At 45.9% G+C, this 27,330-nt stretch overlaps 1 protein-coding gene across 7 annotated transcripts; it reads right to left on the bottom strand.

The window, feature by feature from the left end:
- Positions 1-1,349: 1,349 nt before the first annotated feature.
- On the bottom strand, positions 1,350-26,548 carry USO1 (USO1 vesicle transport factor). Of its 7 annotated transcripts, XM_062493208.1 has the most exons (26): positions 26,434-26,542; positions 26,100-26,186; positions 25,915-25,979; positions 21,581-21,660; positions 20,607-20,618; positions 18,299-18,399; positions 17,301-17,403; positions 17,088-17,143; positions 16,719-16,839; positions 15,303-15,481; positions 14,732-14,872; positions 13,804-13,892; positions 12,922-13,076; positions 12,464-12,675; positions 11,553-11,573; positions 9,782-9,892; positions 9,029-9,147; positions 8,654-8,835; positions 7,648-7,769; positions 6,940-7,078; positions 6,101-6,264; positions 5,487-5,576; positions 4,665-4,751; positions 3,275-3,373; positions 2,611-2,826; positions 1,350-2,241 (listed from the first exon to the last, which is right to left on the bottom strand). In XM_062493208.1, exons 1-26 carry the CDS (start codon positions 26,497-26,499, stop codon positions 2,134-2,136), a joined length of 2,925 nt encoding a protein of 974 aa, XP_062349192.1. In that variant the 5' UTR covers positions 26,500-26,542; the 3' UTR covers positions 1,350-2,133. The 7 variants fall into 7 exon arrangements, with proteins under 7 accessions (XP_062349192.1, XP_062349193.1, XP_062349188.1 ...); XM_062493209.1 differs by lacking the exon at positions 20,607-20,618 and having other exon boundaries at positions 21,581-21,655; positions 26,434-26,548; XM_062493204.1 differs by lacking the exon at positions 20,607-20,618.
- Positions 26,549-27,330: the final 782 nt, after the last annotated feature.

The raw sequence follows: 27,330 nt of genomic DNA, 5'->3' as shown, positions 1-27,330 counted from the left end.
CACTGCTGATCCGTTTGTTGAAAATAAAGTATAGGAAAAACTTCAGACAAATTAAGAAGGTCTGGCAGTTTTTGAGCTTGTAGACCAGCAGCTGGCAGAGGCTGGTAACACAGGTCCGGCTGCTTTTGCTTCCCTGAAATCCATATTTTGCAAACAACTGGTCCAGAAAATAGTGTAAAACCTGTGTTAAAAGAACTGGCAAAGTCTTGCCACGTTCAGAGCATACAGCACTTGACTGTTCCTGGAAACCCATCATGGGAAGGGCGTACATGAAGGGACCCCCAGTGCCTGGTCTGGACATGGTGTGTCAGGCCCCAGCTCTGCTCTTAGCACATCCTCATCAGAACTACTTGCTCCTGCTCTTTGCTGGTGCTCTCTGCAGCTCAGCATCTCTGTTTCTCCGGATCACTGTGAGCACATGCAACAAGCAAAGGAGAAACCGGTGATGGATTTCCCTTCTTGCTGGCAGCAGCTGCTTACTTTGACAGAGACTCTGCACAAGGGATCCAAACACTGTGCAGAGTGAGGAAAACCACCCTGCGTTTGTAATATCCCGGCCACCATGGGACAAGAAAAGATTCCAAATAACTAAGACTAAATCTGACTTCCATAACACAGCCAAGAAGGCAGACAAGTGAATACCTCCATTTGACAGTAACAGTTACCACCAGACAGATCCGCTACCAGCAGGAAGACAGACCCCTGGCATGGTGCAATAAAATAATCCACGAACCAGTCGTTCTAATTGGGAAAGGCACTTGGAACAGGCTTTTTTACAACCTGTTTGGAACCAGTTTGTCTGTCTCCTGAACTCCCTACCCCCCAGCGTGTCACCTGCTTCCTGAGGCGGCTGCCAGCGAGGGGGAAAGGACTCCAGCAGACAGGAGCGCCTGTGGCTGCCTTGCTCAGCTTAGGAGGGGGAAAGCAGCAGCTGCGCACTGACGGGGGGGGGGGGGCACTGCTGCCAGCAAGAAAGAGCCAGCCCAGCACCCACCAGAGCCCTGGAGCCTGTAACCACTACTGGTCCGTGAGTCCAGGTGGTCTTCCAACTAGCTGTTGATTCCACAACGATTTCATTTAACTTCCTTAGACCACGCAGAAGCCAACAGTCAGTGAAGACTGCAGTGCTCCAAAGAAACAAAAACTGAATCCACATCTCTCTCTTGTCCTGTGGTGAGAGCCTTAGTATGTGGCGTGTTATTACCTTAATCCACCAGAGCAGACTGTAGATGCCCTCATGCATATTAAAATAGCTGTTTTTAAATTAGGACAAGAGAATTAAAGGAGAACAAAGTAGACATATTCTCTTTATTAGCAAATGAAAAGAATTTGACGCATTTTTTACCATCTCTATTTTCTTTTAAAATTTCATCTTTTATTTACTCATAAAGAGCCAATAAGTTATATAAATCAGAGTAGTGTTCATTTCCTTACTGAAGTAGTCAATAAGATTTTAACTTAAATTTTTGCTGCCTCAGTAGCACCTTAGATCTTTGAGTGTACGGGTCTTGGTTTTCCACAGCAACTCTTCACCCCGAGGCTACATTTCTTGCACAGCTTCCAATGCAAACTCTTGGATGGTATTAGCAGAGCACCGTTTTCCCCAGGAGCTCCCAAGTGCAGTTGGGCAGTGCCCAGACCTGTGTGCAGGGCCCCTGGCACCCCCAGAACCACACCCCAGGCTGGCAGAGGCCACCCCAACCCTTCTGCCTCTCACTGCTCCTGAGAGGAAGCCACAAACTACACTGAAGCTCCATGCTGAAGGCAGGGGGAATGACTCCATGTGACAGATGTTAAACCAAATACTTGTGTATTTAATTATGTTAAGAGCTCAAAGAAGTTAAAACCATAGACAAATGCACAGAACTGCAAATGACAATGAACCAAGGCAGCAACATTGTCATTTCCTGCTTTAAACAGTGTCTGAAGCAACTTCTAAACAAGTACAACCTGGGATATTCACGAAGAACTGAAACTGTGGATTTTTTGTTTGCTTTACTTAGTACAAAGGATTTTCCAACACTTGAGTAACTTATAACTAGGCCCATGGTCGTCATTTCCCCATCTGCTTCCCATAAGCAGATGTTTTCCTTTGTACAACAGTAATAGATTTTCCCCCCAGAACAATGCAATCTAGTTCTCATGGTAACACACAACAGCATTCTCATCTTGTTCCTCTTCATCCCCATCCTCATCTTCATCCCCTTGATCTCCAGATTCAGTATCGTCTTCATCTTCAACCTGAAATAAAATACTTGTTGTGAGCAGTAACATCCCTTAGTCTGATGCAACATTTTCAAGACAAGGCCAATGCCGAGTGAAAGTAAGCTTAAAGATGACCTGTGCCACATCAATTAATGCTCATTAAATGCAGCTGTTATCTTGCAATGTCCACAGTTGATTATTTCTATGCCGAAGATGCCTGACTACTGGGGACAGCAGGCAGTGGTCAACTTGCATTGACATCTGTCAGACTGAAAAAACTAGCTGATAGATTTAACTTCCCTGGACTTATAGAATGGGGCCTCTCCAGACTTTGTGGATCAAGTATTACTGTACCCAGACCTGTCTCAGAGCCAGGAACTGCCTGGATCCCATTCCTTTGCTTACCGGTACACCAAGGTCCTTCAACTTCATCTTCAGTGCAGATATTTTCTGATCCTGGTCAGCCAAAAGCACCAGGAGATCATCTTGTTCTTTCTTGGATTCTGCAACTTCTCGCTGCAGTTTACATTTCTCATCTTGCAATATGGCAACCGTGCTACTGGATGAGTCCAGCTGCTGCTTCAGGGATTCCTTCTCCTCAGAAAGGGCTTTGACTTCAGTCTGGCAACGGGGAAAATCCCACATCCAATTACAATACAAGCTGAAGCCCTGTATTGTTCAAACACATTCTACACCCAACCTTTAGCAGCTCCAGCCCAAAGTTGGCTCCTGTAGCCTTGTTCCTACACACACTTTCACATCCTTACACAAACTATTACAACTTGGATAAAGTAGGAACAGGATTATCAGTGGTTACCTTCCTCCCAGTCAAACTGACCTGTTCCGAGTAAAGCTACACCCTGGACTGTCCTCACCAACTCCTCAAGGGCAGACAAGTTTATATTTCCCAAGTGAAAAATGAGGAAGACATCCAGCTGCCCTTCCAGAGCCTGCAACACTGTGGATGCTGAGGAAACAAACCACTTCCACCAGCCCTGGCTACTGCAGAAGCCTCCTAACTGAAGGCTGACTACCCAACAGCTTGGTTTGGTGCTCACTCACTACTCACCTTCAGTTCTTTTACTTCTTGCTCCAATCGTCCCTCCAGTTCTGAGCTCCTTGCTGCTGTTGCTCCACCATCTCCTAATGTGGGACCTGCAGTTGCATTCTGTGGACAAAGAATTCCCTCTCAGTGCTGCACAAGCTAAGATAAGCTGAGGCATTAGACAGTTGTTTTTAGAGGTACAGTGATGACATACACCCCATGCAGCAAGGCATCAGCAAATAAAACTGTGCTTCCTCGGGTCTAAGACTCATGCACACCAAGAAGAACAAAAAGTGAAGCCTTTATTTCACAGCAGCTGCACTTGAAAGACTTGCAGGTTTTTTTCTAGGCAGACCCTATTACAGGCAATCCACCTTTGCTCTGATACTTCTGAAGTGCCACAGGAGTCTTTTTATTAGGCTAGAGATCCAGTTCTTTGCGTAAGACTACTAAAAATAAGAGCAGTTCTATCTCAGTCAGTCCTACACAGTTATTTCCAAAGTGTGGCAGCTGCCTGTCAGCTACAACTCCACACAGCACAGGTTTGAGAGCAACGCCTCTCCAGCTGGAGCACACTGAAGTCAGTCCTCCAAGCACAGGAGGCAGCAGGATGTAGGACGGCCATGAGGAGGCCTGACAGCTGGAGGGACACCAGGACACACCTCTGCCTCCAAAGGCATCCTCACAAGCACACATAGCCACACCTGTGCAATGGCATCTTCCCTCCCAGCAGCTGAGTCTGCCTCTCTCAGAGCCTGGGTACATTCAAGACTTGACTGTCAGCTGGCAGTGGGCACTGTTCTGCAGCACCATTTGTTAGCTCTGCTGGGGACCAGTCTGGGACATTTTCACACAACTTGTTCAGGGTCTATAGCCCAACATCCCCTTCCTACAGCTGTTCATTAGTTTTGAAGACAGTCACATTGATTTAGCCACAAGGCTTGACTGCCTCCTAAGTTCAGTACACAGCCAAAAAAACCTCTGCACCATTTGCAGGCCTGCACAGACAGATGCCCTATCATTTGCCCTTCAACGACACATCACCTTTCAAAGCAGTATCCTCAACTGCTCATAAGAATCATCTCTTTCATGTGTATGCTATCACACAGCTGGGTCTCACAAAGGCTATGTACTTTAATTACAGCATAAGCTTGGAACAGGCCATAGTTTATAATTGTTTAAAAATAGCAAGGACCAGTGCCACCAGAGAGAACCAACTTCACTGCAAGTCCTCTCGATGCTCACCGAGGATGTGTCTGGATAACTCATTACTTAATTTGAAACCCTGTTGGAATCACTTGCTGATGTGTGCACTTAAAACCAGCTTGGTTTACGAAAGCAGCTACAGACAAGAGCAGGAAGGCAAGTCTTGAAGATTCAGTTACCACAGATAAAAGAAACAGTTCACTGGTACCATTACTTGGAGCTTTTGATTCTCCATCTGAAGCTTCGAGATTTCTGCAGACTGGAGTTGTATCTGACTCCTGAGCATTTCTAACTCCTTTGGGAAACAGAGACAAAACTTTTCAGTTAATCTTACAAAACAACACATTCACATGAAGTTTTCTTGATGTTAAATGATCCCAGACTAACTGCTTAATACTAGCAAATTCAACAGGAGAGCTGCCTCTCAGTGAGACCACAACAGGTCTTCCCTTAATTGACAAGGCTCGACAGCAGTACGCACCATTTTACACCCTGCTCTTACAAATCCTTTTCTGTGCCATGTCCAAACAAGGCACCTGTCTGAGCCTCAGTCACTTCATAAAGGTGTTTCATACCACTAGCGTCCTCTGCGCACTACCCCTCTTGGTGCAGAAACCCATGGTGACTTATCGATCCAGGCACCATTAGTTCTCCTAACAGAGGAACTCTGCCAAGTATTTTTTGAGCAACAGCTAACTTAAAGAATTGAATCTGCAGTTATTTATTCTGTGCTGTACATGCAATACCTGTAAACTTCCATATCAACATTTAAACCTATGTTTCCCCCTGGATAAACACATTTTGCAAGTCAGTCCAAGTGTCTTCTGCTGGCTCAAACATGCTTAGTGAAAACAAGGAGTTTTAGACACATAACCCTGCCGCACCAAGATTAGGACCATTATCACAAAGACACCTGATGATAAATAGCAACACATGCAGGAAACAACATTCCTCCCTTAAGTGTAAAGCTCCCTTCCCATCCCAAGCTACCCCTGTTCACCCCAGCTGCGCTGAAATACCACAAGTTCACCTTCTGTAGCTCATTATTGTGCTCCAAGCCACCCAATTTGTTCATCTGTGAAGCCTGCTCTGTAGTTCCCATTTCCAATTGGGAAGAACTCTAAAAAAAATAGAGAAATAAATCTGCTTTAGTACTAGAATCCTAAACGCATGCATGTTGTCAAAAAGCCCCTAGCTGTTCTTGCATTATCCAATTCCCAGCAGAGAAGCCACAAGCAGGCTAAGCAATGCACACCAGAGCTCTCTGATGAGAGCAGCTGGTTGTGTGCTGTGAGATGGGTGCAGCAGGACCTTGCACCAGGGAAATGCAGGAGACATGCACCAGATAAACCCTGCACTGTGACAAGGCACTGAGCTCCTAGCAGCCCTCTACCATTTCTTCCCCACACTTGATAACAGGCTGAAAACCATGGATTCTACAGCTGCACTTACTGTTCTTGGCAACAGTGCAAGGCAGACAAGGCTCTGTTCAAGCCATCCTCCCACCAGATTCCCCATTTTGGGTGTGCACTCAGTCAGGATGGCTTGGTTGTCACCACAATGAGGACACGCACAGCTTAAGGCAAGTTACACTTGAAACCAGGAATTGGCAGCTGGATCAAGTTCTGCTGAGACAGCACTTACCAATTTTTCTATCACAGAATCCTTTTCCTTTAACTGCCCTTGCAACAGCTCATGCTTGTTTTTCCAGTCTTCCAATTCCTCTTTCAATTTGCTCACTTCTTCTGTCTGAATGCCATTCATCTGAAACGCGTCACCATGGGAATTATGATGCTGGGTGTCCTTTCCTAAGCAGCAAGAGTTCACAGCCAAGGTCAGACAAGCAGTTCTACGACTCTAGTTTCCAGCACACCAATCAAAGTACCCGTTACCCATCCTGCTCCTGCCCCACTAAGAATTCTCTGCCTATAAAACAGAATAGACAGTGAAGAGCTCTCATTTGCCACTCCATGTACATGTGATTCCCGCTGCTTCAGCCATTCTGCCCATCCAAAAAAAGGGCACTGAAATCCTGAAGCTAATGGATTCCTTACACGTTTTTAATCATAAGTAATCATGAAACCAGTTTGGCTATTTTTCATCATGTCATGTACACCTTACCAGGCATTTTGACCTTGGGATAAGGAGAGCACACTGCCCTGATTTACACACTAAATCAGCAATTTCTCTAGTGCCATTAACAGGCTTCATCTCACCTATCTGCTATACCATCTTCCCCACCTCACACTTTCATTCCAGCCCACTTCAGGGCCCATCTGGTCATGTTTGAACCTGGACAGGCAGCAACTGGTATGGATTAACTTGATCCAAGGCCGACACAGCCTCTCTCAGCAGCTCCCACAGCAAGTGTCAGCTCTTACACCCTCAAGGCAGTGTCTGCTGGAGCTCTGCTGCAGCTTCCTAGCAGACACAACATCTTGGCACAAGCAAGATGATTTTACATTGTCACTCAGGAAGCCTACCTAGCTGTACTTTCAGGAGATTATACTGGTCCTTATGCTGCTGGATCTGAGACACTTGCTGTGTGACTGTAGCCTGGAGCTGTTCATTTTGAGATGTTAAAGTGTTGATGCGTTGTTTTAGTTCTTCAAGCTCCTGGTCCTGTGAATGAAAAAAAGGCACCATACCACATGCACACAGTAGTCACATACACAGTTATACCAGTAACTCTTGAATACAATTCTGTCAGGAAGGGGAAGGAAAGAAACAAAACCTGAGCCCCACCACTCAGTGCTAGCTGGGACTGATGAGCAGGCAAGCACAAGTTAACTACCCCAGAAAAAGGCATTTAGAGTCCAGTCCCAGCACGTAAAGCAAAACGTCACCAACAAACCATTACTTCATTGAGCCCCACTTCAGCTGCCACCAAAATGACAGCACAGAACAAAGAATTACATCTCCAAAGAACTGCAAGTTCTCCAGTTCATTGGAAACGAAACACTCCAACAGCTGAGAGCATGTAGCCCAAGGAAAAAAAAATAGCTTAACTAGTGTTCCAAACAGTGACATTTCACTTGAACCTGGACATGAGGGCTGTTAGAAACATTTCTGCATTGCTAGATTCCTTGTGACTTACTTTGGCACCAGGGGGATCCAAGTGCACGGCAGCGCGTCCAAAAGACAAAACCGACAGCTTTTAGAGGTACACGTACAGTCCAGCTCCCTCTTACCTGCTCCCTAATGACTTTTTTGTAGTGAGTCACAATGTTGTCATGCTGTTCCAATGTCTTCTTGACCTCCTCTTCCTTTTTATCTTCCTCGCTGGACTTGTAAATTGCTTTACTTATGACACCTGTCAAAAACAGTTTGTGTCAACTGGAGCCCAGTTCACATCTTTGTCCTCAAAACAGTCTCACAGCCTCACAGTTTGAGTTCATCACATCACAAACTCAACCTGCACATTAAAAAAGGGATTGTCACAAAGGTTTAACAGAAATGGTGATTTCACTGCAGTTTGCACATTTACTGGTATTCTGTTTCAGACAAGTAAATGTCTGGATGTTTTGTAAAACTGGATGCTTTGAGTACTCCCTATCAAAACAGCTGTGGTCTACTTGCACTATAGCTCCACTACAGCTGCAGCCAGAACATTCTGCAAATAAGTGAAAGACTTAGGACTGTAAAGCAACATGCAGATGAAACTGCTTGGACAAATTTATCTTGACCGCTGTTGCTTAAACGTTTTTTCTTTCCTTCTTTCTCTAGACTGATTTAAGTTTAGAGCAGTATTAATAAACCGGACGCCAGTCAGATGTTGACAATGCCTGCAGCACAGACTAAAACAAGTGCGCATTTCCTAACAAGCCAAAAATTCCAGCATTCACCTTCTTGAATATATCAATTTTAAGTGGCAAATACGTGGATTATGTACTTGAACAAATGAAGTTGCTATGACCACTGCATGTGCTCAGTGTTTGAGTTTCCATGTGAGCATAGGCAAACACCTCTTGGCCATTGTGATAACTCTCAGAAACTACTGATCATCATCTCCTAAGAATCTAAGAAAACCAGGCAATCTTAACACTTAAACTGCAACTTCGGTATATGATTACTGACAGCTATTACCATAACCTTTCGTATCATCACACTACTTTCAAGAGTAACACGACATATTTGTGATGGTAGCTCATCCATCAGTTTATGACAAAAACTAGAGAAACGAGCGGAACATCTCACCCTCCAATTCCTTTACCAGCTTGGTAAACTCATGGTCAAACATCATGTGGTCTGGACTAGAGAAACTAGGCTGTGGTTTCTGAGCAGCTCTGGAATAAAGTTCATGTTTGCTAATGAAGCCAAGCTTCTCAATGAAGTTCTCCCTGCCAATCCTCTTCTCAATCAGCTGCTTCAGTTTCTCTCTACAAGGAAGAGAAATCAGTGACAGTGCAACAACTGGACAAGGAGTGAGCCCATCATTCCATCGAGGTGGGTTCTGCATTCTCGGTCTCAAGTCTTAATCTCACTGCTGTCCCACTTAAAAGCCTCTTGAACCACCATCTGCCTTTCGTAGAACCTTTCCCTACAGTCCTCTTACCTCTCTATCATACTTACTTCCTGTAATTCTCAAGGGAATTGTCATTGTAGTAGATGGAAATGCCCAGCAAAAGTGCACACAGGCCTTGGACAAGCTGCTCCTCTTCTCCAAGGTTTTCAGCTATCTGCCCTGTGAGCTAGAACTCTTGATAAGGACACTGGAAATATTTGATAACCACAACACATTTAACACATCTTCCTCTATCCATTCCCTTTTTTTTTACCCACAAACCCAATCTTCATTAGGAAGTAAAATATAAGAGCAGCCAAAACCCTTGCCAAGTTCATTCCTATTTTGAAGGACTTGGGGGATCAGTGGTTTCCCTTAAGTTTCCCAGTAGCTCTCTGTTTAACCTGAGGGACTTACTTGTTCCAAAGCACACCTGCAGTGTAGATAAAGGGGCTAGTTTAGCTTTATGTGCTCATGTACTTGACCAGGTTTTTCCCATAAAGCAAGCACAGAACTTAAGAGAAGCACCAAGCATTCTTCTTTCCTCTAAGTTTAATTCACACTAAAAATACCAGCAGGCTTGTTGCATTACAAACTCACTTGGCTGGCAGACAGTTATCCACACTACTCTGGCACATGCCTCTTCCACGCAAGTCAGTGCACCCAGAGCACTGGCAACAGAAGGCCCATTTTGTCTCTTGGCCCCGTGCATTTTCTGTTTTGCAGACTCCCCGTAAACGGATGCAGACAAACACTTGAACAAAAATAATCCAAGACAAGCCTAAGCAAGGGGCTTCACTCCACAAGCAGGTAAAGGATACAAAAGGCACGTTGGCTGGATTGTGAAGGAAGTGGGTGACAGCAATGGAACAGTTGCTCAGCCACGTACAAAGCAACATCAGTAGTCCAACCCTGGTCTGCACTTTGCTGCCCTGTGAAGAATAGACACCCCCATCATTACCCTTCCACAGAGACAGTTAAAATACAAATCCAAGCTGTACTGGATCAGAAATCACCTAATCCCACCTTGTTGTTTTATAAACCACAAGTCATGTCTTTCCAAACACCCATTTGTTTATTATACTGAACAGCTTGGATAAAACAAGGATCAAACCATTCAGGTCAAACTGTTTTCAGAGCAAACCAGCAAGCAACACAGATGTGAAATATTACTCAATGCAAATCAGCACCAATAGAACATCATAACGTGTTAGTTCTGCATTTTTAATACAAGGGTGACATGAAGGAACATACACAAAAACCCTTTAAAAGGAGGAACAAGGTGTACATTGAGTCACATTACGATTCCCTGGAAAAGATGCATCACCAAGACCTAGTGTGCTGACTTAAAAGTTCCAGGTGTTCCTAGTATTATTTTCTGAGTGAAACAAGAATAATCCTGTAGTGGCCTTTGGGTCACACAATATGCACATTAAGCTAGCAAGGCCAATGCTAACTGCAGCATTTTATTTTTGTTAAGACAAAATTAGTTTTCATCTCCAAACTGACTCTTATCAATTGTGTCTCTGCTGCAGGTATTTGGGCCCAGCTAAGTTAAGACAAGCATCCATCTCTTCTGACAGTCAACATTCGGACAGCAACCAAGGGAAGTGTTCCCTCCCCCATTCACCAACACTGGCTCTAATTGTCCCAGCAGGATTTGCCAGCCCTGGCACACTGGGAATAACTCCTGCAAGTGGCAGTGGCCCTACACGGCCATACCTCAGCCTTCCCAACCTTGCTACCACTGGCCCTTCCCTCTTGAAAAACATGGAGTTAGTTGTGCTTGTGCAGCCCAACATTTCAGCACACCCATATGCTGGAAGCAGCTGCAAACCACATTTCTTCTCAGGCACTGCTTGCTGCTCAGAGGTCAAATGGATGTGGTCTGCCCAAGGATTTTCACATAGCCCAAAGCAGCCTCTCTAAAAACATCTACGTTCTAGACATACCATGATAACAACACCTATTCTGACAGATGACAGCTCCCCGAGGCTGCTGTTCCACAGTTCAGGGCTGGTAACAAGCCTGAGCTGTGATCAATAGGGTAAAACAACACAACTCCGCAGCAGAAACACTTTTTTTTTTTTGTGCCACCAATATCCAGCTCAGCTGTGTTTCAAACCTGGAAATCAAACAACTCTTCAGGGGTCACCTGCTCATAACAAGCTATCTCCTATTCACAATTAGGCAGGCAAAACTGCTTTTCCTCTAGCACATGGCCACTTCTCAAGGTACCAACTATTTGCTCTAGGCCCTTCAGAAAACACTATTTCTAACAGTTGGAGTTTTCCTTACAAGAAGCTCTGCCTGTTAAGTGAACAGATGGTCCATTAGTCTTCCCCCCAGGAAAGCAAGCACCCGTGCTGCCCAAGACACATATCCCATAGTTTTGGGGAGCATCCCCAGAGATTCCCCTGGAGGCACCAAGAGTTTGTTATGCCAGGGAAAACCCAAACCACTGCAACACAAAGCTGTAAGTGGAAACACATCAAAAAGCAGTTAAAGAAATCCTCCCCAGCAGACCCCAGACAAGAGGGAAAGGCCTGCTTTTGGCAGGAAAACGCACAAGCTGTGCCAAAAAATACATACCCGTCTGTCGATCTTATCACCCTGCAAGTTACACACATATTACTTGAGAACCTTCAAGTGGAACATGTGAGAAACATCCTCCCATATCTGAGCCCCTTTTGTCCTGCTCCAGAATCACAACCATTTTTACTGACTCAAATTTACTTTACACAGAAATGCCAGGAATAGGATAAAAATGAATACTGGCTATTTTTAGCTAAAGCAGGAGAAAAGTAATAGAACAAATTCCAAATTCCAGCTGTTATTTTCACTCGCAGCAAAGTCTAATTGCCATCAGAGTTAACCGACTCCCTACTACTACATAGGCTTTTTCCTTGAATGGTTCCAACACAGGCTAATGTCCCAAGGAGGCATGGGCCAGAGGGTGAACTTGACTCACTTGACATTTACCAAGCCAGGTATTAACATGCTGAACAAGCTCAAAAAACTTTTATCTCTGCATAGCAAAGCCAACCATCAGCACATGACAGCCTGTTTTTCTCATGATGTTTCCAGTTTGCAGGTTGAGGCTAAATACCAAACAGGCACTTCAGCAAAAAAACCCAACAGACGTAGGAATTCTGCCAGTTTGCCTTGTCCTTTAAACCACATTTAAGGCCTGAATGCTTTAGGGCCAAAGAACAGGCAGCACCAAGCTGATGGAAAACCAAGATTTGCTGCTATTCTCCTCCCCTCGAAGGAGCTTTAAACAAAGCTCAAAAAACACCCTGCAAAAGAGAACCCTTTGAGTCCCCATGATGGCCCAGCCCAGGAAGGACATTGGCCTGGACACCTGAGCTGTGTCCCTGTGGTGGCCCTGCCCAGGAGGGACACTGGCCTGGACACCTGAGCTGTGTCCCAGTGGTGGCCCTGCCCAGGAGGGACACTGGCCTGGACACCCGGGCCGCAGCGGGCAGGTCGTGGTGCAGTACCTGCGAGAGGATGTTGGTGCACTGCTGCAGCAGCGACACTGGGGGGTTGCCGATGCTGGTGGCCAGCTGGACCCGCAGCAGCTGCTCCTTGAGCGTGGCATTCTCCTGCAGGGCGTGGGCCAGGGCCACGGCAGCACACCAGTTGGACAGGGAGTCCGTGGAGAAGAGGCCCCCGCAGAGCAGCTGACCCGCCGAGACAGAGCTACCTGTAGCTACCAGAGCGGCCAAGAGGTACGAGGAAGATTAAAACAAGCCACATAACCAGCAAAATATTTAAGACAATGCAGCTAAAACACCGAAAAAACCCAACTAAGGAGGTTTCGGTCAAATCTAAGCCAAATCACCCTGCCCCAGACCAGTCACTGAACAACGGGTAACTCATTTTCCACGAGGCTCCGGGCGGCGCACGGAGCAGGTGCTAGTTCACAACCCACTGCAGAGGTGGTGCCCCGGCCTACCGTCAATGGTGGATGGCAGGAGAGTTGAGACAATTTCTCCCTGTCCTTTCTGGTTTTTGTACAGAAAGCACTGGAAGCAGTAGAGAACAGCACAGCGCAGCACGAACGGCTGCCTCTCATTCACCATGGACATGAGCAGCACTACGATTGCAGGCCTGTTGGGAAAGCAAGGAAGAACAGAGAAGTAAGAGCAAGGAAAAGCTGAGAACTAAACTGAGAATGAACACAGCTGCAGGTATGTAATATGAATGAACTCTACAGGTAAGGAAAGATACTGCGGCCTATCACTGCATCTCCTACTATTACAAACAAGGTTATTAAAAACCAAGGTTTTACAAGTTTTTCAGTTATTTATACACAGAACAAGAGATTGATCATCTGTCTCCCTTGCCTCCAAATCCTCTTTGGACTGCAACAGCAGCTCATCCCGAAGGAGGAATTTCTCAGGTATTGCTCATTTCTTGTTCAGGTGCCACATAATACCAGTTCTAGCATTATATAATATAACACAATGCATAACACAATCTACTATATATAATCTATTATAAATTATGCATCTTGTATATTATATATAACATACTATATATCACATGCCTCATATGTAATAAGTGATAAATAAAATATCACTAATCTAATATGTGATAATTAAAATATCACCTATGTGATATATTTAACCTACAACCCATAACCTAACAGCAGCTCTAGGCCTCGTTTCTCTGTAAACACACCTGATACCTTCACGCCATATCCAATACACCCTACAGGGACTTGAAGCCGTTAGTCCTGATCATAATGCCAAGTGTGGAATTTAAAAAACCCTCTGGACTGTCCATACCAATGCCTCATCGCCTAACAGAATTTAAACATTTTTTTTTCCTCTACCTTGGTGGATTAGAAGGTGCATTTACAGAGGCAAAGTAGTCTTGATTTGTCTGGCATCCCCGGATGACCTCCGATACAGTATTAATGGTCTAGGAAAAGGGCAGAGAGGAAAGTCAAATCCATGTTTAAACCTGAGCCAAGGTCCACCACCTAGATCTTTCCAAGTTACTCCAGTTTACCCTGACAGTTCAGTACTGAAAAGCACCAAGTCTCATCTCAGAGACTTAAGTAAAACCAGTGTGCATTAAATCAAGGCATTTAACAGCTGAGAAAGATGCTGAACAAAGGTTAAGGGACACCTAGCTCAAGTCCCTTTCAGCTGCATTTTGTATGCCAGATCAGTTTTTCTATGACAGCAAAATAACAGCTCAACTGGAGGTTTTTAAGAAGTGGGAAGGTAAAACCTTTTTAGAATTTAAGAACTGGAATAGAGGAGTCCACACTAAATCCAAGCACATGGTTTTATCAAAGGAGAAACCCCTCATCCTACATTGCTAGCAGGGCTTTCCGTAAGCTAAAATCCCTCATCACTGGAAGCCTATCAAATTACAATATTTGACAACTCTCCCAAAAATAAACACAGCAATTAACACACTCCCCCAAACCAGCAAAAGTCATTAATGAACTCGGCTTCTCTGGGATATTCTGAAACCAAATGAAAAAAAAAAAAAACAAAAAAAACAAAAAAAAAAAAACAAAAAAAACAGGCAAATCCAACTCCTCTCTGGTTGCAGAACACCAGAAATTTATCAAAGTAAATGACTTCTCCATTTATGCTGCCCACACAGGAAGCTGACATCCCTGGCATCTGAAGCAGCTGCTCAGCAAATCCTCAGTAAGTCCCTGCAGCAGCTGGTTATCCCTGCAGTCTGCTGCCATCACCCATGGGGTCGCTCCCACCCCTCCCTCCACCCAGGGCCCCTCTTACTTCCGTGAGGATATCAGCAGGAACCCCGGTTGCCATGAGGATGGTGCAGAGCTGCTGCAGGAGCCCGCAGTGGAACATGGCCTTCTGACAGCTGCTGGTGGCACCAGGAGGGTTTGTGGGGGACACCAGGACCCGCACAAGCTACAGAGAAGGAAACACAGCCGTGTGAACAGAGCCTGGGACCTTCTGAAACCAAACCAAACTCGTGCGCGGCTTCACTATGAAACAGAACTGATCCTTGAAATGGAGACAATGAACAGAACCTAATTTATTTCATTGCTACGTATGGCCGCTTGCTTTTCAGTTTCATGCTGGGGGATTCTTTATATAGAACAGTCCTAATTATGCTTTTAGTTTAAATTTCTGTTGCATCTCAAGTAACATCAAGTCGTGTGCTACGCCAGCCATCACAGATTCACCTCTGACAGGGTTTGTGCTGAAAGCAGCACAGCTCCCGAGCACAGCTAATCCTGAGCTGTAGGACTGGGTTTCACAGTTGTAACATGACACTTCCCACTGCACGAGAGCTGACAGCTGGCATTGCTAATTAGGAGTTGTAATGGCACCTTACCTGCAGCATCAGGTGAAGATTAGTTACTTTCTGTGCAGACCACCCACAGTTGTCATCTCCAACCTCAAACCAAGGCTTCATACGCTGAATGTATGAGCCTTCCTTGAAGAAATTCTGATTGGAATTATTATTCTTCAACAAGTTTTGCAATAGGAGGAGACAGTCTTCCACCACTATGCCTGATGAGACAAGGTACCACATGGTGAATCAAGACATGCTACATGGAAACAAATTCTGTTGTCCACACACGGAGGATGTTCTAGACAGAACAGAGCATACATTTCTGGCCTCTGGATTCTCAACACACATTAAGCTTGGATCAATAACTAGGAACCTTGTGAAACCATGCCTCCTTTTCTTCCACAAGCCCAAGGCAAATTTCCAAAGTGTGTACAGGTCCTATCAAATGGGTAAACCGGAAAAACTGCCAACAAAACCTCACCATCACTTTGTGTCCTGAAGTTCACCCGCTCCACAATCAGACTACACTGTCCCTACCAAATGCACTCAAATGAAGTTCCTCCTGAACTCAACCATAATTCCAAGGCAGCAACTCTTCCTGGCTCACGCATTCCTTCTCTACAGTTACTGGCTACCATCTTCAACTCATTTCAAAGCCACTTTTGACTTTTCTAACTAAACTCAGATAAAGGCCGCTCCTATCAGAGGAACAGATAAGTAGCTGGGGGTGGGGGGAAATCAGAGAAGTCTTAGCACACAGGAACTTACATAACAAGTCTCCTGAGGATATTAAACGCCTAAAAATAACAGCTTGAAATCAAAGGTTTGCTGAGTAATTCCATGCCAACATACCTGGAATAATAAAGCTGGGAGAGAAGCAGTAACTGCTCCTGCAGCCTACAGAAAGGTCACGGAACAGCAACCTTCATGCTACTGAAATAGACTGTAGTAAACCCATCACATATTGCTAGTAAAAAGAACCAAGCTCTCAAGTGCTGCACTCTTTTTTGCTCCTTTTTAAAATGGTTTTCCCCTCCCAACAGGTGACTGACTTGTCAAGAAGCTGAGCAGAAAACCGAAGTTGTTGGGGCAGCTGAAGGAACTCAGCAAGCTGTTAATTCCAGCCACCGCAAGCATCCAAGGATCTCGTGGGAAGAGTGCACATGCTTAACTGGGTAAGTGACAAATGCAGCGCACACATGTGCCACTGCCATTCCCAGTAGCTAAGTGCACAGGCCTAGATCAAACAAGAACACACTAACTCACACACACACGCTCAGAGGAGCACCCTGATGTTTTAACTAAGCACGGCACTGAAACAGAGCTACCTGGTCCATCTGGTTTTGCTTATTTTGTTAAACCAGTCTATAAATTTGGATCCTTATACCCACTGACAGAGCTTCAACCAGCTCATAGTTGCAGAAGCACAAGGCTAAGTCCTAGACTCCACTGTACCTCCATCACTGTTTCCTTCCTCTGTTATGATATCCAGAAGTCTCTCAAAGGCATTTTCAAAGGCAACAATCTTCTGTATGGCTGCATTACTTTTGGTCAACTGCTGTAACAACAGGACCCCCTGGACAGACGGAGAAGAAAAGAAATCAAACGTGGGTTTTAATACAACTCCATTGTTTTTTCACAAGTCACAGCTCCTGGGAAGATGCTGCATCAGCAGCATAATCCTCAGCCAGGAGCAGAGGCACACCCCAACACCCCACAGCCCAGCACATGCACAGCCCCCATGGACAGCAGGCACTGGCTCCTCAGGCCTTGATGCACTGACACAGAGGACGCCAAGGGGCCCTGCAGAACCTCTGCACTCACATCATTGCGGATCACCTCCCTGGAGTCTGCCAGCAAATCCATGAGGCGAGAAACTCCTGCAAGGAACAGGTTGCTTTTAAAAAACAATTGAAAAGGTGCAGTTTCTTCATGCTGGAGGTGTTTAAAACACCTTGCTCGAGGCTCCTATAGGCCTCTGCCATGTCTGCTGAGCACCAAGCTCCAAGTATGTCAGCAGCGGATTCGAGCACTTACCCATGGGGCTGACCAGAATGATCTGCTGCACTTGAGGCCCTTGCTGCTTTAACAGAGAGGTCAGGAGCTTCACTCCAGGCCAGCGAACATGGAAATCAAACTCCTGAAAGGATGCAAAGGAACACGTTAAGTAATCAACTCCTCAGTATTTAACTCCTATACTGACAGTTCCTTACCACTGCTCAAAGCACAACACAGGTGCTATACGGGAAAAGTAGAATACCATGTTTTTTTATTGGACTACAAAGGAAATGAAAAAAAGAGAGTATTGTATTGTTCTCTCCCTCAAGCACAATCATATTCTTAGTTTGGGAACAAGAACTTTAACAGCTCAAAGTAAAAAGGCAGTCCATGAGGACAAGGCCATTGGAAAATGAGTTAAACACCATCCTGCTGGAAAGCAGTCATCCTTTCCACCCAAACTGCATCTCATACAGTCATGTCTGTTATGTCCCTTGCACAAGGGACAACCAAGGCTGTTTGGGGAGCAATAACTTGATTGTTTCTAATTAAGTAATTAAAGCCCCTTCTCGAGCAACAGGATCAGAGTAAAGGGCCAGAAGGTGCACCAGGGGAAGTTTCAGATCAGCTGCTGAAGGAAATTTCATCACTGAACAGGTGGTTGGACATTCAAAAGACGGCCCAGGGCAGCGGGGCAGTCATACCTGGAAGTGTTCAGGATCCATGGATGTGGCACTTTGGGACATGGTTTAGCAGTGAACATAGCGGCACTGGGTTAACAGTTGGCCTCTATGATCCTGGAGGCATTTCCCAGCCTATATGGTCCTGTGATTCTGTTCCCTGTTGCCCTGCTTTAAAAGCTGCACCAATGGTGTTCAGCCAGGTCACATCAGTCCTCACTCACCTCCAGCCCCACCTTCACTGGATCTTGGCACACCTCACCCCTGACACCAGCTTCACTGGACAAAATATGACTCTCCCCATTAGGTAAAGCACCACCTATCTCTCAGGAGCCTAAACATGACACAGTTACTCACCTCCACAAGAGTCAACAGCAGAGTGACATTTTCTTGCTGCTTAATGAAAATCTCGGTGAACTGACTCCCCAGATCATCCACTTGTTTGGCTGAGTTTTCTTCTGTAACAGCAAAAAACAACATATTACAACACAACTGGAACAACTTCAGCAGCTGTGATTTTTATTCTTACTAAAGTAAGGCCATGGGTGACCATAGGATTTTGAGTCACCGTTACAAGTATTAACTGCATTATTGGCAAAACAAGCACCAAAACAAGCTTTTCACATTAACAAAAGCACTGCATTCTTCCAAATGTAACTTCTCAATCTCAGCAGTTACATCCCCATATAGCTCCACTAATCCACACGAGCCCTCATGAGTACCCTGCACTGATGGGCAAAAGCAAAGTACATTTCACACCAAGAGCCTTGAATCCTAAGTAACATAAATCATCTAGAGCTAAATGGGCCCAAATAGCTTAATTATTCTACTGGGTTTAGCAACAGAACAAAACCTAAACATCACGAAAGGAAAAGAAGAGTCACACAGACAAGCATCAAAACCTCTCAGTCTTGGAATGTCAACTGATTTCAAATGTGCCAGACCTGAGTGCCATTGCATTCTTCGCTCTACAGTTACACAGAATTGGGCTAGCACATGAGTTGTCTCATGTAATTATTTCATGCATCACTGCTGCATGAACAAAAAAAGAAATGCAAAAGTATCTCACAAAATGACCAAACCCCATGCAAGCAACATCTCTGCACCACTGCTATTTTTCTAGGCTGAGTGAGAACTTATGTAACTGTTCCACAAAACAGTGGCATGTAGGTACTACTGGTTGACATAATGAAGGAACATCAGCTGAAAAACTAAGCAAGAGCAACTCTAATTCAAATATGTTTATTCAAATAATGTTTTAATAGAAATAAACAGAAAATAAACAGTGAAGCAAGCGAGTTTCTGACCAAATCCAGGAGTCTTTGGATCTTCTCCTCCCAAAAATTCTCTGCTCTAAATTTCCAGCTGCAGAAATTACAAGTATTACAAAAAATGTTTAATGGGAAGACAGACTAGGTTCAAAAACAGCTCTAGCCCAGGCAAGTAGCACCTTGCAGGACATGAATCCTATTGTGGCTGCTCTGAAGCTGAGGGTATTATCAAGTCTAGGCCATTCCTGAGCTGAAATATATTCATTTACAGAAATGAAGATTAAAAACTCCATACAAGTTCAGCTTCTGCACTTGCTGCTGTAGAACAAGAGGCAACTCAGCTGGGAATCAAATCACACACGGATTGCACATCCTGCAGCTGGCTGCAGGCCAAGGAGAAACAGCCCAGAAAACCTAAACATTTTGCTTTCAAAATTAAGTCTGAATACTCCACTTGGACTTTTCCACGAGCTGTGGCTGAACATCTTGTCCTTGTCCCACCCTCAGCTGCAAATAGCAAGTGTTTGAACTCTTGGATGCTAACTGTTGCTCTTGCACAAGCTTCAAGTTCTAAGGCAAAACCTGAGCAGCATAGATAACTGGCACAGCCTCTCCCAGGCTATAGTTCATTTTTCCTACTGTAACTCAGCGTTCTTCTATCAAAGGGCCAAATCACATTTTTTTTTTCCAAGCGTTGCTACGACTACGTTTAATAAAAAAAATCAAGCAGGCAAAGGGAAATTAGTTTCCACTTAAACCAGAGATCTTGCAACCAGCCTTCTACCCATAATTGTTCCTTAATCTACACATTCCCAGGGCTATCTCAAAGCAAGCCAACAGCTTCCATCTACTAAGATCAGCTCTTATCAACTCACTACCCAGCAGCACTACAGACTAGAATTTAGTTGTAAAAAATAAAATTAGTTTTAAAAAGAAAGCATGCAAAGCATTAGTGGTAACCCAGGGTAGAAGTGAATACTGCATTTTAACACGCATTGCTTAAAAGAGACACTGTGAAGGACGCTCTTGTGCAGCTCATGCACTGGTGTCCAGCTTCAGGGCTTCTTGCAAACAGAAACTCTGCTCGCAAACTTTGGTCCCTTAAAATCCTACCAGTTTGGGGCTGCACACCTCTGACACCCTCATCAAGAATTCACCGTCACTGCAGCCTCTGGGGATCTGCTGACATTCAACATGCCAAGTCACAGGAGAAATCAAATGGGAAACACACTTGAGCTCCAACGAGTAAGGATAGAGCAGAAGGCAAAATTCCTTCCCTGAGTTCTAGTGCAAGCTCTTACAGTGTCCTTTTTAAACAGCAGCAGGTGTTACCAGCATGAGTAAACTAGGGCTAAAACAAAGTGCCATGTTTACACAAATAAAGGTTCTTTTACCTTCAGAGTCATCTGTCAGTGCAGGTAAAATAAAAAGAAAGAAGAGACAGGTTTACCAGTTGAACAGCTTTCCACAAAGCACAACCAATTACAGCATCAACTTAGGTTCCCAAAGCAGCCATCCCAGCTTCCTACAGCACCTGGACTCCTGTGGGAAGTTCTTATGGAAGGGGTCAGACTGAAGCACTCCATAACCCTTACAACCCTGGTCTCTCTCACACAGCTCCAGCTGGACATTTCTCTGCTCTGGGCAAAAACTTGCCAACACTATTGTCAGTCCATAATCCAGGCCTCTACCACAAACATGAATTCCCCAGCGCTATCGAATTCTGATCTTGTCCTAAACCTTGTTAATTAAGATGGGGAACTGGAGAAACATGGAAAAGTAAACCAAGCACAATTTGAAACATGGTTTAGAACAACATGCAATGGCCTTGGAGACCGGTTTGATGGCCTTGAAGAAAATCAGACAGGTAGGAGTGGCATGGATGTTCACAACCCAGCTGTATCAAGATAGACAGAATCTTTCTAAATCTCTTTCTCCACTGCCACAGCAGGGTTGAAAACAGTTTTCACACTTGCATGTGGCACCTTATCACAGGTACCTGAGATTTTACATCTGAACATCCTTGTAAAATCATGAGATGGTAACATCTCATTTCACAGTAACAGCCAGAACTGTCCTTTCCCAACAGCCAAGGACTTGATTCTTGACCGACTAACTAGAAGAAAAGTTAGCACATTTCAACCTGGCTCCTGTTGACAGAACAAGTTTTTTAAATTAATAAGCAAGAGGTCCAGTGTTATTTAAATGCAAATTGCATACAAGATCTCCAGCATTATCCTAAGAGCTATACACAGTAACAAAGCAGGTCTAGGTAAGTGTTAGTAAATCACAGTATTACAGCTGATAACTCAAAGCACCAAGGAAAGCAATTGCACAGTTAATACTACTATTACTACCAAGTGCTTACCTTGCTCCTCTTCTTCTAGGTCATTCGATATAACATTGTAGAGTGTGTCCAAAGCATAGCCAATTATTTCAGAATCTGAACTGCAAATGAAAGAACCACTTTTCTTTAATGACGTATTTCCAACTACTCTCACAACACCGCTCTTCTGCCCAGGCAGCTCCCTTTGCAGCACAAGGCCAAGTTAGAAGCACAGATTTATTGCAGCACCACATAACCATGAGCTATGTGCTCCATGAACAGAGTAAAGCTCCTTTTCCCAGTTCCATTTCCTGAGGTGTGCCTCGGAAAGTCTGGTGAAACCAGATGACCATAGGACTCTCCACTGTAGGTGTGTCTTCAATTTTCTGAGTCAGTCCCTCCAACCTGCTCCAATAACATCAGAAATCCCTAGCAATGCTTCACACTTGCCTCAAGATCCCCCAAAGCAGCTGCAGACAAGCTCCAGCATTGCCCAGGTGGGACCCTCCGTGCTACGCTGTCAGACAGAACCAGAGCCAAACTTGGGAGCTCCAGGGGAATGCAGCAGCAGCAGCAGCAGCTGTGGATTCTCACAAACAGGCAGCCTCTTGTGTCACTAAAGCCACTAAATCGAATAATTACAGGGGTTGGAACCCCAGCATCCCCAGGCAGCTGCAGGGAACCCCAAAGCATTAGTTCACCTGCTCACACCCAGACTCTCCTCTCAGGAAATACCTGTTTCTTCTGCATTACCAAGGCTGAACCATCTCTAAACCCTGTGCTACAATCAAGACATGGCATAAGAGCTTAAGGGGCAGAACATAACCATTTCTGCTACTTGCTCTGTTGCTCTTAAACCAAAAGAAAAAGTAAGAAGTTGGCTTAAAAAATAAAAAGGAAAAAAAAAGCTAAAACCACAGAGAAAGGTACACCCAATGCAGAAGGACACCCTCACAGCACTTTCATGACCCTTTCAAGCAGCTGAAAAGAACACTGTCAGAAAAAAAAAAATAAATCTCAGTCTAGCTTTTAAGTATTTACTCTCCCTGATCTCCAAGGCATTTCAAGTAAGGCCTCCACACCAAAGATAAATTTGCATTTTGTAAGGCTGCTAAGGCCAGTTCAGAACACAGGCCTGAACATCCACACAATCTTTGAGTTAGGAAAGGAAACAGTCTCATCTAGCAGGTATGATCACATCTCCAGCCTGCTTATGCTTTCCCTTTACTATCATTTGAGTTCTTGAAAACACTACCACAAAGTCTATGCTTCCCTTTTCACAGAAATGAAACAGATCCTCATCTAAAAACACACAAACTCTTTTCTGGAAACTTGAAATGCAAAGCCGCAGCTTGGTGAGTTTCTTAACGTCCCTTGTTAGGGAAATGACAACAGCTCTGAAAGAATAAGGACATTTAATGTACACATGATGAAAACCAGGTCTTGTTTCTCTGGCTGAAACATAAGACATCACAAAATGAGGACAGCAGCATCCCACCTCTGCGGTTCACCACCTTGCCACCATCTGCTGTTCAGCACATCCCACATCTCATTGATTATTCTGCTCATGCTGAAGCTGTCCAGCTTGTACTCTACAGTAGAGGCCAGTGAAGAAACAAGACTGCTCAGGCATCTGTAAGAGGCAGCTTTTGTGCAACGCAACAGTGCAGCACAAGCCACCTCAGCCAACCTGCCCCAGCTAGGGGTGCTTTCCCACAGCACTCAAATGAGATGTCAGGGCCCCCCAGTTCACGAACAGCTGCAGAACAGAACCATGTGGACCTGAGGGTGCCTGTGCATGGACTGTCCTGCACATGGATAACTGAGGTTTGTGTCTTAGGGGAAAAAAAAAGGACATCTTAGGTCCACATATTAAACACCAAATTGTTTCAACTCTTTCAATTGTCACACTGAAATTCAAAAACCTTTTAAAGTAAGTAGGAACAAAGCAGTTAAGGATCATGACTTCTTACTCCTGTGCCTCCTCTTACACCAACAGCTGAGCAGTATTGCTCTGTTCCACAGTCAAATGCCATTTTTTTTTCAAAATAACCCCTGGTGAGATGTAGCAACATCTCAACAACAAGTTCATAGGAGTCCACTACCAGATCGCTACTTCATATTACAAAATAAACATATGGCATAAGAAATCTGGTGTATGTAAATCTGGAACATGTAAAAGCTGACTCAGGCTCTGGGATGCCAAATTCACAAAACTGGAAAACTTAAAAGAAATCAGTTCTCTATAGAACAAGTTGTAAGCCCTTGAGCAGGAGACAGAGCTTAAGGCAACTTACAAGTAAAGTGTTTAAGAAGTGGAATGACGTCTTCCCCTTATGAAGTGGTATGTTGCTGTTTCAGCGTAAAGGCTGTAACTAATTCAAAGGAAAACTGTGGATCCAAGGAACTGAGAACAGGACACAGGCAGTGCTTACATTTTTCAAATCAGATTAAACCTGCAGTCATCTTAAAGTTCACAGCAACACAGACACTGGGCCACAAGCCAGCCCATGTGCATGATGTACATGAGTACCGTGATATGTGAGAAGACAACTTTAGTCAGTCACTGACCTCTCTTCTAAAACAGCTGCAGTGCAAAATGAAAAAAAAAAAAAATCAATAGGTGGAAGATAGCATGTTCCACTCCTTCAGAAAGCTTCAGGGTACTTCAGGTGGACACTGCAAAGGTCCAAAGATTAGTAGGCACACACCAGAAGAGCAGCCTCTGTCACATCAGCAGCCTCCCAGTTCAACAAACCCAGCACACCAGGTCTTAGGCACAGCTGAGCCTGTGACTGCTCTACCAACTTAATCAGCTCAACTGGTTTTGATTTCCAGTGAGAGTCCATGAAACCTCACCTCTACCGTTACTGACAACCAAGAGTAACACCAAGTCCAGCACATTACACCTGCACTCCTCGCACACAGACACCACAACTCTCTCTCCAAGAAGCCACAGCACCCAACACCCGGCCCAGCAAACATGCAACAGCAAATGACTCCAGCACCATATCCTAGAAGCCAGCACTTCCTCAGCTGAAAACCCAAAACCCCCAGGTATTTATGATTTTATTTCAACTGCAGCCTGAGTCACACAAGATATGTGCACAGAACCCCAGCACACACGAATCACGAAGGACCACCTGGAGCCCAAGAAGCACTGAAAAGTCCCAGGTCCCTGCCCTAAAGGGTTCAGGTCGCCTTCTCAAGTGGATCAGTACAGCCCCGCCTCCATTTTCAAAGTTCAAATCCGCCCTCAGAGCAGATAAGTGGATGAAGGCAGGCTCCTTAACCCAGTTTTTCAAAGGGCTTCCCTTCACATCCCTGACAGTTACTCCCATAGCCTTCCTTCCCTTTCACTGTTTGCATCAGGTCAGACATTCCACTTCAACCACCCAGCCCACAGAATACCAACAACATGGACTTGCCTAGACAGCAGGCTGCCACCTACTTCCCAGCTGGCATAACTGGCCAGGCAAGGAAGGCCTCAATCAGCAGCCTTTGGTTGAGCACTGAAGAGTTTCATGTCCTGTATCCATAACTGGAGCAGGAGGCCTCTCTGCAGACACTGAACTGGAGCTTTCCGAATTCTCCTCAGTACTGGCATCAAAGGACACGCTGCTCCTTCCAGGGTATGCACATGTAGGTATTGCACAGCCTCCTAACTGTCTCATAAATTTACTGGCTTGACATTCAAATCCAGACTGAAGGACTCTCCGCATACCTTTGCCTACCTAAACACCAGTATTTGAAGCTTAAAACCAAAGAGTGCAAACAGGTTCCACAGTACAACATGTAGACACTACCAGCTACAGCAGTGATGGCAGAGATAGATAGTAAAGATATTCCAAACACTGGAGTGCATAGTTATTACATTCTAGTCCACAGAGCACTCAGAACCATGCCATCTGCCTCAGCAGCAGCCCTGGGGTCCTGTTCTCTTGTTTACCTGAACCCAACTGCTTTTTCTGCTTTTTAACACACATGAGCAAAAACACACCTGCCGACCTCATTCTTTCCCTCTTCCGTCTAGCTCACTTTTTGCCCAATAACAGCTTGATCTAGGTCATTCCAAATAACAGATTTTGTTCATGCCGTCCCTTTATGCTCACCTTGCTGCAGTAGTGGAAAGATGCCCCTGAGAAGCATTAAGACCTACTTTGGCAGCACCTTTACTCTAGAGCTTGTCATTCTGTCCCTCATCCTGGAATTCTGTTCTTTTTACCTCCAAATAGGCTCTGAGGATGTTTACCAGCATAAAAAGCCAAGGCAGCAGTGGAGTTGCCAGAAACCCAGCCGCCCTCCCAGCTCCATCAGTACAGCACCAGCTGTGCACCTGCTGTGTCAGCAGCCCAGAGCAGCTGCAGGACGCTTACCGGTCTGTCTGGAGAACGTGGATGAGGTGTTCCATGGCTTGTATGCCGACCTCCAACCGGTATTTCTGTTCGGACAAGCGACAAATCGTTAATAGCGAAGCCAGAACTCCAAACAATGCCTTTTTGACAACATCTGACAAAGCTACTTGAAATTCACGCCGCTACTCAGGAAGTCGGCTACGTACCTTGGATAAGGACTTGAGAGCACGGACAGCATCCCTCCGGTCATCCAGTAACGTGGACGAAGCTACTCGGTCACACAGCTTCTGGATCTGGAAGGGTACGCGCAACAAACACACGGGGTAAGCCGGCACGGCGGGGCCGCAGGGCAGGCTCCCGACACACAGCCGAAGGTCAGGAACCGCTCGGAGCCCAGAGCCGCTCCTTCCCCGCTCCAGCCCGCGGCTCTCGGCCCCGGGCACCACCCGGGCCTGCCAGCGGCAGCGGCGCAGCCGGCGGCCCCAGCGCGGCCCCAGCCGAGCTGTCCCGGCCCCCCGGCCCTGCCGCTCCCCCGCTCACCGTGTCGGCTCCCGAGGGCTGCGGGCCGGCGCTGGGGCCGCCCATGACGCCCCGCAAGAAGTTCATGGCGGCTCGGCCGAGCCCGGCGCTCCCGCTCCCCCCGCGGAAGCGCCCGCCGCGCCTGCGCTGCTACGTGGCACGGCCGGGCCGGGCCGGGGCGGGGCGGGGCTGAGCCCGGGGAGCCGCACGGCCGGACCCGCCGGGCACCGCCGCCTCCCGAGCGCGGCCCGGCCGGGCCGCCTGCCCGCGCTCCGCTCCTCCCAGCGGCCGGCCTGCCTCGCCCCCGGGGAAGGGCGCCGTGGCCGGGAAGGCCGCAGGACGCTGTGCCGCGCCTTGGCTCACAGCGAACACGCGGGGGCTGGGGACGTGCATCTGTCAAACGTCTAAAAAGGACAACCCTTGGAACACAGCTCTGCCGCGGCTAGGGGTGTGCGCGTCCACAACGAGCCCTAGGCAAACGACCAGGCTGCAAACTCCGAGATTCCATTCGATTCCACTGAAAAACAACAAGGTGACAGCTACTGTCAACTACAAGTAAAAAAAGCCCAAGCACCTTTGAAACTGAGTCATCTCATTGAGTACCAGAACGCGCAGTTAAGACCGGTGGTTCAAAGCCGGAAGAGCACCACGAAGAACGGAAAGTTCTTGGAGATGCTGGATGCCGTCATCGGATGCTGCTGCAACTTAATCTAGGTTCCTGCTAAGGACCAACAGCCAGGAACCCGAACTGCAAACGTGCCAGCAACCACACAGCAGCTCTCAACCCGATAGTTACCAATTACTGGTAGGGTTTGGTGATGTTCTGCTTCTGCTACCTACCCACTCCAAGCAATCTTAACTGCTACCACAGCACATGGGCACAGAAAGCACCAAGACCATCAGTTCGAAAAACTAGTT

The sequence above is a fragment of the Cinclus cinclus genome, chromosome 5 (assembly GCF_963662255.1).
Source record: "Cinclus cinclus chromosome 5, bCinCin1.1, whole genome shotgun sequence".
In the NCBI taxonomy this organism is placed as follows: domain Eukaryota; kingdom Metazoa; phylum Chordata; class Aves; order Passeriformes; family Cinclidae; genus Cinclus; species Cinclus cinclus.
The sequence above is the reverse complement of the archived record's forward strand: the minus strand, read 5'-3'. Positions and strand labels throughout refer to the sequence as shown.

What these genes read in the sequence shown, in the direction of transcription:
- USO1 (XM_062493208.1), bottom strand. Translation starts at nt 26,499, where the DNA reads ATGAACTTCTTGCGGGGCGTCATGGGCGGCCCCAGCGCCGGCCCGCAG. An exon ending in CATTCTGGTCAGCCCCATGG is followed by an intron (nt 17,144 to 17,300) that starts GTAAGTGCTCGA and finishes TGTTCCTTGCAG; the next exon opens with GAGTTTCTCGCCTCATGGAT. An exon ending in CCTGCCATCCACCATTGACG is followed by an intron (nt 12,676 to 12,921) that starts GTAGGCCGGGGC and finishes CCGCTCTGGTAG; the next exon opens with CTACAGGTAGCTCTGTCTCG.